At 33.9% G+C, this 11577-nt stretch overlaps 1 protein-coding gene across 1 annotated transcript; it reads right to left on the bottom strand.

Annotated features, from left to right (window-relative positions):
* Positions 1-242: 242 nt before the first annotated feature.
* Positions 243-11203, bottom strand: LOC129319244 (zinc finger protein VAR3, chloroplastic). Its single transcript, XM_054964247.1, is given in 8 exon segments — positions 243-636; positions 753-845; positions 2698-2811; positions 7366-7476; positions 9584-9638; positions 9641-9914; positions 10081-10198; positions 10616-11203. Coding segments are annotated over 8 exon segments (1329 nt in total). The 5' UTR covers positions 11065-11203; the 3' UTR covers positions 243-521.
* Between the last annotated feature and the right edge of the window lie 374 nt (positions 11204-11577).

Genomic DNA, 11577 nt, shown 5'->3' on the forward strand with positions numbered 1-11577 from the left:
TAAATGGTTATACATGAGTTGGGAAAAAAGTGAAATTCTTTACCAATCTGGTGTAAAGTTCTCGAATCAAAACACAAGCGTTTAGTTTATAGTAGTCGTCTATTCATCTTAGAGTATGATATATAATTTATGAATTAAAGCACACATGTATTGTTGAAAAATCACAACCTTATTATAACTTAATTGAAACACCTAAAACAAATATAAAAAAATGTAAACCTGTTCCGAGGAAACTGGCAAGGTATTCAAAAGCTAGCCTTTCTTCATAATTATGCTCAATCTCATGCTTTGTTACTTTGAACTAAAATCTAATTACAAAATTAGGGAGCATAAAAATTATAGCTCAATGCTAGCCTTGCAACTAGTGCTACGTCTTTTTTCAATAATGAAGAGCCAAATATAGAAAATTGTCTAAAATTTACGAAATACAAACCAAAATCTTCGAATCCGCAATTTGGTGGGTAGCAAAAGACAAACAATATGTCGCTATGCTACAAGGACATTGTCAACTCGATGAGTTTTCAAGTGGGCCGTATCCATGTATGATCCTCATCCCTAGCACTTGGTTGCTCAAGAGGGCGTTCAGAATTGCACTTCAGGCAAGTCTTGTTTTTTACGAAGTTGAAGAAATCACATCTACACAAAGCAATATATGAAAAGAACAAAATTTTATCACCGTCTATTTTTGCAATACTCGGAAAGATGCGTGGAGCTGTAGAGAAAAAACAAAGGTAAGAAGGTCATAGACTCACTTGGGACAATTCCAATCCCCAGCACGTTGCATGGGCCTTCGCTCTGGACAACGCAAACACTTCACATTGCCAGCGAAGTTCAAGAACCCGCACCTAGACAGAGGAAAATCAATGAGAAGATGGTTTAATTATTAGGGTATTCATCAACAGAACAGATGTGATTGTAAAAAGTTGAAGAACACAAGGTCATCATCATAGATGTATACTTGGACATTCATTCATATTCTAGCTGCAGCTTTTACTAGATGAAGTTAAAAAGTGTTTGCCAGGTGGGAATTATCAGTTATATTCACAACAAAATGATCTCTCGTTTGCATGAGTCAAAACTTTCAGTGATTTACTGAATTATATGATCAATCAAAGGATTATAGAACACTGGCAAAAAATAACTCTCAACATGTTCCTATAAAACATCAAGCTCATCAAAAATTTAGTATTAATTTTATCTTTGTGTATTACATATTGATTATAGTCGCACAAACAAGGCAGTTTGGAATAAACTGCATCTTCCCCCGGGAGAAATTTATTAAAAACCACCAATAAGATAAAAGATTATCATTATCATCACTTAAATAGGGATTCTTACTTACAAAGGGTAAAAGCCTCACCTCTCCTACATCATAGGACGACAACAAAATCGACAGAATAAATGAGATTGCAGCACCAATAGAGCATACTTTAGTATCATAGTAATTGAATGAATAATCAGAGGTTAAGCATGATTTTGCCTGCTATAATTAATTTATGAATGATTTGCTGTAAGAGAACTAGGAAAACTGAAGTTTGAAGGAGTTTCGTCATCACAACTAAAGGTGATAACTCCAAATAATAACGCCACAGGCAGCTGTGGGATAAAACACACACGTTCACAGTTATCAAATCGCACACAAATCATGTAGGACCATAGTCAAGAATAAAGGAGAGGAGAGATGTAAGAAGCCAGAGATAAACGAGACTTTATTAATTTAATAAAAAATAACAAAATTAGCAAGGATTTATATGGAGCCCAATAGACAACATTTAAATAAAAGCCAATAAAATAATTCTAACAGAAATTAGTCTTAATAGAACATAACCAAGTCTATATCAAGTGGGTATTTAGGATAAAATCTAAAGCGCCTACCAAGACAAAAAAAATTAACTATAATCTTAGGACTTGTTTGGTTTCTATTCTGATTTTGTTTTTAAAAACTATTTTGCAATATAGTTTTTGAAACTATTTTTCAAAACAAAGCAAAAAGAAAATCTGCTTGATTGTGTTAATTCAAAAACAGTCTTAAAATTAAAAGACAATCAATAGTGATGATTAACGACATTTAATTGTGATGGCCTACAATAATTATTGGTTAAGGTAACTGTAGTTTTTAATAATCAAATGTAATGTATTTTGAAAACAAGAAAAATAAAATGAAAACAGCTTTAAGATATTTCTATTTTTTGTTTTTAAAAACAAAAAATGAGAACAGTTTTTGAAACAATTAAATTTAAAATACTCATCCAAACAAATTTTTAAATTTTTTTTAAATGTTTTTAAAAACTAAAACCAAACAGATTCTCAAATTCTTGTCTAAATTTATTACTAATTAAAATACTTCTAATTCTAACAACAACAACAACAAGCCTTTATCCCACTAGGTGGGGTCGGCTACATGGATTGCAAGACGTCATTGTGCTTTATCATTTATCAAGCTTTTAGGAATATTATTAATTAAGAGATCGCGTTCAACAACTTCCAAGAGTGTTATAATTTATTACTAATGAAAATACTTCTAATTCTAATTTTAATTAAAATCCTCTTTCTTATATCTATACTTCTAATTAATAAATAATTAATATTATCTTTTCTAATTTGTCTTCAATCTCCACCAATAAGTCATGCTACCCAAGAAAATGAATTCTAAAATATTGTCCATGAGATTACAATTGTCAGTAATAGGAGACTCACTTTGGGCAATCCCAATCGCCCTTTTTCTTTTCAATATCTGCATTGACCCTCTTTGGGCCCTCTGTGTCACATTTAAGACAGCACATATTTCGTGCAAAATTAACAAAACTGCATCTGCAATAAAAGTACGAAACCAAAGAGCAACTGTCAGCAGACCAGAAGAAACCACATACGGGCAATGGATCACAAGTATCATACGATAACATCAACAGAGAAATGGGAAAAATTTGGGTGGCAAGACAAGCTTATCATCTTTAGAACTAATAAAGCCATCACAACTACAAGGGCATGTATTTAGCAAATAAAGAGAACATTGACCATGGAACACCCAAAAAACAAGCAAACAAAATCCCATTTCCTGTATTTATTTTCATTTCTTAGTTCTCTTTTTTTAGACAATACAGGGCTAAGCCCAAAACGAAGGCGGGAAAAACACCAAATCATAGTAGGGTCGTAGCTCCCACAGCATCTCGAAACAGCAGATGTCTCACATGCTCAGGCAGTTTATAAATAATTAATATTATCTTACTCCATTCTCATTCTCATTCACCCAGGTGGAAAAAACTAGTCCCTAAGTAGAGGACTAGTAGTGCCTTGATTAAAATGAACACTACCATTTTAAGATGAGACAACTGAGATAACTTTTGATTCTTTAACATATCTACAATTATAAAAAAAATAAAAAAACCTCCTTCAGTCCCTAGCATTTGATTTGGTTGAATCTAAACCCAGCATTATGGAGATTTAACTTCAAATTGCTGTCCAAAATGATCAGGAACTCCAGTATCAAAATTTACATCCAACTGCAAATCCACATTTTGGAGGGCAATTAAGTGGATCAATAATGATAATGTTAAGCTCTATCAAGAAAGTTTCATCCAATGCATCGGAATCTTGTTGGAAACACTCTTCTTTTACATTTAACTCTTGCATTTGCCCGTGACTTGTTTACACAGTTTATCAATAGCACTCAAAATATTTTCACATTGGCATTCTATTCTACCAATCACAAACTGTTCATCAAGATTATTCAGGCTAGTCACAACAATTAAAGAACCAAACAAAGTAGAAATACATCCAAAATACATTCAAGTGATTCAACTTATTGAGCTTAGGCAAAAACACATGGAAAAAGAATTGGAGAATGATAGATAGCAGGCAGCACTGGTGATCGAACTTCAAAGACAGGCCAATCTGGAACGTGTGCATCTGATGGCCAAGTCACTTGTTAGGTTTGGTGACCAGAAAAGCTAGAACTTGAATGTACAGCAATGGTTTTGAAATTTTCAATAGATTCCAATAATTTCCCAGCAACAAAACCGTGGATGGAACAAGGAGATCTTGCTCCATCCCAAATTGATGTAGAATTAATAGCAAGAATTAAAAAGCAGAAAAGATGGGGGAGGAGAGAGGAGGAAATAGACATATAAAACATTATTAATTCAATCAGAGAACTAGCCTGATGCTAATTAGTAAGGACTTTACACTGAGGCCAAGAGGTAGCATTTAAAAATGAAAGACAATACAATAGTCCAAACAAAAGATCTTAATTCTAACAAAAGTAATCAAAATATTTAAATAAAACAACTGAAATGTATCATACTAGATGATGAAGATAAGATAACATTTAAGGCTAGTGCTATTTAAAAAAAAAAGAGTAATCAAAATATTAAATCCTAATCTTTGTTTATTCTTAATTAAAACACATTTACTTTCATTTAAAATCATATAGTCTACATCTATTGTTAATTCTTAATTCATAATTAATGACTATTATCTTTCATAATCTCTTCCCTTCCCCCATTAATAATTAATAATTCAATTAAATATTTGAATAAAAGATCTTAATTCTAACAAAAGTAATCAAAATATTTAAATAAAACAACTCAAATGTATCATCCTAGATGATGAAGATAAGATAACACTTAAGGCTAGTGCTATTTAAAAAAAAAAAGTAATCAAAATATTAAATCCTAATCTTTGTTTATTCTTAATTAAAACACATTTACTTTCATTTAAAATCATATAGTCTACATCTATTGTTAATTCTTAATTCATAATTGATGACTATTATCCTTCATAATTTCTTCCCTTCCCCCATTAATAATTAATAATTCAATTAAATATGTGAAAGATATCATCATAGACAGTAAACTATAATAATATTGTCAATGAGACTTAACTTGTCAGTAAAAAGAGCAGACTGACTTTGGGCAAAATCCCAATCACCCTTTTTCCTTTCAACTATATTTGTACTGACCCTATTCAAGTTCTGTGCGTTGCATTTGAGGCAGCATATATTTCCCGAAAAATTTTAAAAATTGCATCTGCCGTAAAATGAAAGAGCAACAGTCAACAGACTAGAAGACACCAAATAGGGATAGTTGTTCATAGGTTATTGAGTGACTATAATATAATTATAAATTCTAAGCATTAATTAAATATTGAACAGCATAGTCCCTAAACAAAACTAACAAAAGCATGTTAACACATCAAATACAATTAAAAAAATTCTAGAGATTTTCTATCAAAAAATTCGAGAGATATATATTCACACAATTTGTTATTCATTAAAGAAGCTCAACAATTGGTATTGAATCACATTATCAATGGAGAACAAGTTCCATGAAATATAAAACTTTTATCATAAATTTGTATTCCTTCACACGAGACGATGCAACCAAAGATCAAACCAGATACAAAAAACATGTGCACCCTATCATGGTTAACTTGACCCTCTATGTATATAGGGTCATTTCCTTATGTAAAAGAACAGCCTATGAAAACACTTTCATCAACATCATTTTGCAAAATTTGACCCTACAAAAATGTTGAATCACAAACCTAAGACCCATAACATTACCAACTATAACACTCCTTTGAGAAATGTAGTCATTAAGCTCTATAAAGCCCCTAATTGGCACTGGTTCTAGTCTTCTTGGGGAATAGAAGAAAATATCAACCAATTGATAATTAGAGGTAGCATAGCTAACAAAAGGAGTCCCTGAAAGTATCTTTTCTCTAATGAAGTAACAATCAACTAATGTTTTTAGTCCTCTCATAAAAATCTACATTAAAGCCAATATGCAGTACCGTTTGATACAAAAATTGTGTCATCAATCCCTCATGTATCCACCCACTCACTTTTGTAAAAACTACTACTGCCACAATTACTACAGTAATGTGACCCTCTACATATATAGGGTCATTTCCTTATTTAAAAGAACAGCCTACGAAAACACTTTCATCAACATCGCTTTGCAAAACTTGACCCTACAAAAATATTGAATCACAAACCTAAGACTCAAAACATTACCAACTATAACCCTCCTTCAAGAAATGTACTCATTAACCTCTATAAAGCCCCTAATTGGCACTGGTTCTGGTATTCTTGGGGAATAGAAGAAAATATCAACCAAATGATAATTGGAGGTAGCACAGCTAACAATAGGAGTCCCTGAAAGTATCTTACTCTGGTGAAGTAACAATCAACTAATGTTTTAAGTCCTCTCATGAAAATCCAGATTAAAGCCAATGTGTAGCACCGTTTGATAGTCACAACCCAACAAATCAATTTTGCCTTATCTAAATCTCCGAAATGCATTCCTTGAAGGAACCATCTCATCCACAAGTCACAACTATTCAAATGTTGCAAAGGCCATGACATGATATTCAACTTTGACAATAGATCTAGTCAAAACTACCTATTTCCTACTTTTTCATGATACACAGTCTCCTACACTGCAAAACACAATGCCTTATAGTGGATCATTAATACAACGGAGATTCTACCCAGTCAATTTCAAATTGGGTTGCTGGCTACCTTGATGATCATGTTTTGTCCTATGCCCTAATGAGCAAGATTATGTGAGGTTTTTATGTGCTGTGATATGGAAACTTGGTTGAGGAAAAAAATTGAAGATTTTAGCCCTACACAATGTTTTGTTGGCGCCTTAATGTGCAAACCATGTAGTGAAGACTAGCTAGGAGAAGGTCAAAAAATTTAGAATGTTGCGAGATCCAAAAAAAATTAGAAGCTCAATCAATTTGTTGAACAATGCCAAGAAGAGCAGTTGGGAGAATGTTGAAAGTCGTTCAGGGGATGGAGGTCAGAGAATTTTAGAAGCTACAAGTCTACCAAAGATGTTAAACAATGTACTGTTTGCCGAAGTTCTTGAATTGCAATTGGGCAGTGACAATGTTCTATTAGGTTTCTGGATGCTAAATCAATTTGGAATACATAATGACAACAGAGGAAGTTTGAGACTCAAAAGCAGTGAGGAGAGAATTTCATCGCACCATCTTTTGTAATTTTACAACAAAAAATTGTTGTTTATTTACAATAGCACATGTTCCAAAGCAAGTTGACAAATACATAGAAGAATGACTGTGACTTACAGCTAAGGCTAGATAGAAAAATTAGTTGCCATTACGTTATTTATGTGCTTTGTTGCTTTGCCATTCTGCTGTGTTTACTTTTGTCTTGTTGGGATTTAGTCAGAGCCCGTCAGTTTGCTAAGTGGAGGGAAGCTGGAAGTTAGGTTGTAACTTGCCGAGAGTGAGAGATTTGAGAAGAATTTACTGGGTTATAGAATTGCGTATGATTGTTTTTGTCCTTCAAGCCAGACTGTTTTAGCAAAAAATCTAAACAAGAACTAGAGGACTTACTTAGAGCAGATCCAGTCTCCTTTTTTCATTCCCTGCTCAGGCAAACCAGCAGGCTTATCCTCTCGACATTTTAGGCATTTCGCATTTCTAGAGAAGTTCATAAAATTGCACCTGCAAAAAAAAAAAAAGTTAAAAAGGACAACCGTCCTGAAGTCATGATAACTTTAAAGGGTTTGGTACATCTCCAGTCTCCACCAACATGAATGATCATGGAAAATGAAACTATTTAATATTTATGATAAGGAGGAAACAAAATTAATTTTAAGGAGTAAGATAAAAAATATTCCCATGCAGCAACAACTGCAAGAACTTAGTTCCACCCACAATACCACATAGCAAAACAATTATCCTTCCAAAATTTGCAAAATGCAATAAAAGCATGCCTATGAACAGAGGAAACCTTTCCACAGCAATAGTTGGATAAAAAGAATAAGAATTCAAACAGATGAAAGAGATCTTTCTAAAGCTTTTAGATATACTGTGCCATGTTTCAAAAACTTCTAATATAATCCTTCAATCAACTCCATCATATCAACAAACAGATAAAGCTTCTCAAACCAAATGACTTTTTCTCTTTTGCTCATATCACACATCCAATTATTATAAGGTAGACCAACAACAACAAGCTTTATCTCATTAGGTGAGATCGGCAACCCTCTTTATAGGGCTCAATACAATTATTCCACTCTCTTTACTAGTGCCTCCCACGGTCTTCTTTGTACATGTCAAAGCCACCTCAAACGATTTCTGCCATTTTCTCCTTAATAGATGCTACACCCACCTTAACTCGTATATGCTTCTTTTGGATTTTTTTCTTTACCTATATGCCTGCATATTCATCTCAACATTCTCATCTCTATTACCCCAACCTTATGCTCTTGCTATCCCTTTAAAGCCCCACATTCACTATTGTATAAAGTAATAAGGGAAAATTTAGTCTAGAAATGCGATGAGGATGAATAATTGAAACTAGGAGCTAAAGATCATGAGTAACTAATCTTGTAAAAGATGATATACTATGTCCATATTCTCTACATATACACAGATATAAACACAGTTGAACACATAACTGGTAAAATTTAATTCTTCTAGTCTTTTTTATTGAAGGTGACTGGTAATTATGATAAAAAGAATAATGAAACTACATAATAGCAGAATAAAATAACAAAATAGCAACAAGGAAATAATTCTAGCTGTAGACTTTAAGGGCTATAGATGTTTATTTTATGATATCTGGTTGCTATTGTCACAAAGTAATGTGAAATTAGTAAATCACAAGCCTAACTTTAGCAGCGCAATGCCTTTTGCCGGGGATTGTCAAAAGCTCCTATCCTTTCAAATTGGGATAATAGTGGAAAGGGCAACTACAATCCAAATCTATCTCCCAAGGGCATTATGAAAAATTTTCAATATAATCATATCTGAAAATACCCATAATATGTTGAGCGATGAAGTTCATGACCTTTTTTAAGAAATTTACACACAAAAAAAGGCATACATGTGCATGGCATAAAGTGAAAACATGATAGAGAAGAGAAGATAAAAGTGGAAAGAGAAATTGGCATTTAATAATTCCCAATGTCATTTACTTTGTTTTAAGTTTTAACATTGTTTTAATAGTCCATATTTTTTTTATTACAACAATTCGAATTAGGTTAGGATATTACAGGATTTTTGGAACAAAAATGATAATAAAAAATGAGTTTGGAGGTGACAAGGGAACAGGCAGTAACAAAGCCAATATGAACCATCAGCTCCACATAGAAAGGGAGAGCACAAACAAAGACAAAGCCACAAAAAAATGCGTGACTATCTCTTCTACTCTATAAACTCCATCAGCTTAAAGTGATTTTGGACACAATCCCAAGAAGCAGATAAAACCTCCATTATGTGTTCCCCACTCATACGCTTAAGGGTGATGTTTTCTACATGCATAAAAATTACTTATTTTGTGGAAATTGGAATTGGATTATGCTTACCACAAAGTTTTCAAACACACCATATTTCACAAACATCTATAATTCTATGTTTGAGGCATTTATTCAAAGACTTCCATTGCTTCAAAATCTTCTCTTGCATAGTCCACTTCTTCAGCATATAAAGAAATAAGAACAAGATACCAAAAATGTAAGCTAGTATGCATTCAAAGAAAGAGTTTTAGCATATAAAAATTAATACTGACTGGGAAGACAGTTGTATGATCCAGAATATGACTTACTTTGGACATGTCCAGTCACCCGACTTCATATCAACATCTTTAGATACTATATCAGTTTTGCTTGCTTTAAACACAGCATGTTTTTAGGGAGCTTTGGAGGTTCAGGAGCCATGGATGATTCACTCAATTCAATCAACTCAGACAAAAGTTTTCTTGCAGACAATTCAATATCCTCTCTGCCTGGAGGTTTCTCTCCTCCAGAAATAACTAGAGGATCCAATGCATGAATCAAAAGTATACGCACTATATCCACAGTTCGGCCAGCTTCATGCTCTTTTAGAATCACATAAGCTCTATCACAGGAGCCTCGTAGGTTGCAGGTACTACAAACCTGGACAGAAGCAAGCTTTCCTGAGATACACAGCAATCGAATGCCTTCTCAAACTTTGAGAGAAAAAATGAATCCTTATAAATTTATGAGAGGATCAGTATCTAGAACTATTCTGCACGATAGCTTTTAAACATAAATATTTAATTAAGAGAAGGAACTAACATACATCCCCTTCATCTAATCCCACGTGAGCTCTTAACCTTTTAGATGAATTAACAACCTTCCGCAACACATTAGGACATCCAGCTTTTGCCACTGTTTGAATATTTTCCTCTGAAAGTGATCTGCATAAGATGCAACATAAGTCAAAGACTCAATGAGCATATATTAATGCTTGAGCTGCTTGTGAGATTTGACAGGCATAAAAGACACTACACCTAGTGTAAATTGCTATATGAAAACTATCCTGGCTTCTAACATGATCGGCTTGAGCAGACAAAGTGAACATCATTTTTTCACATCATTTCTATTTAACCAAGCTGGCAATTACTATTATCAACTAGGCTTTCAAGCTTCCAAGTATGAATGAAAAAAGCAGTCTTATCAGTTCATCAGAATCAAGCTATCCTCTTTTCGGAGTTTAGCCATCCGAATCGCTTTAAGGAAAGACTCAATAAATTGTATTGCCTTTGCACATTTGAAAGTATCCAAACAGAGAATTCAAACGTATAACAATTACAAGAGTAGTCAAACAAACCCACTTGAAGACATCATAGCGGTCACGCGCGAAGCTTAGACAGGCATTCTTGACAAGATTCATGTTCCTGTAAACACTGTCACTTGAGTTCGTGACGCCAACACCATTAGTGGAAGCGTCAAATTCATCCCCAACCTCAGCTGAAGACGAAGAAGAAGAAGCAGCAGACGATTCAGTCAGATAACCTTTTATCTTCAAGCGGTCAACAAAGGACACCCATTCGGGCCACGGATGTTGAACGGATTGATCAACGGAGGACAGGGTTTCGTTCTTGTTGCTGTTGTCAGCAGTGATTGTATCAGCCTCAGCAGAGTAACTGTACCGTTGGAACCGCAGCGTCCTGAGAGGAGGGGGCTTATAAACGAGAAGAGGGGGAGGATTTGCAGAGAATGTTCGTGGGGCACGGAATAGTGCGGTTCCGATTCCGTGCAGTGCGAACTTGGAAGCCGACATTTTCGCTTCTGGTGTAGGTCAAATCTTTCACAGTGTGACGCCCATAGCCTATGGAGGCTTCAGCTCTGAGACATCGACTTGAGTTTATACGAGTTTTATAGGCTTAGCCACTGGCGTTTTGGAGCAGGGTGACCCGGGGCAGGACGTGAAATGAACGTTAGTGGAATGATGATTAAAAACTGTCGCCTGGTTAATATCTTTAATATCTAAACTGCAAGCTTGTTTTTTTTTTTTTTGGCCAAACTAAATTGCAAACTCGTTGAATTTGTTATTTTTTGACGGGTTAGCGAAAATTAAGATTCCTTTTTCATGGGAGACATTAAAAGTAATTTATAAATAAAATTTTTCTTTCACCAACTACATCCTTAGATAACGAAAAATTAAAAGAAACAAATAAAGATTAATTAATGTTTTTTAGTTTTTTAGCAAAATTTAGATTTTTTATTTTGATATAACATGTTAAAAATAATTTATAAATAAAATTTCTCTTGCACCGACTACATTCCCTGAAAA

This window comes from Prosopis cineraria, unplaced genomic scaffold, assembly GCF_029017545.1.
Source record: "Prosopis cineraria cultivar Desert tree isolate PC_DT_omini unplaced genomic scaffold, ASM2901754v1 PC1, whole genome shotgun sequence".
Classification (NCBI taxonomy): Eukaryota; Viridiplantae; Streptophyta; class Magnoliopsida; order Fabales; family Fabaceae; genus Prosopis; species Prosopis cineraria.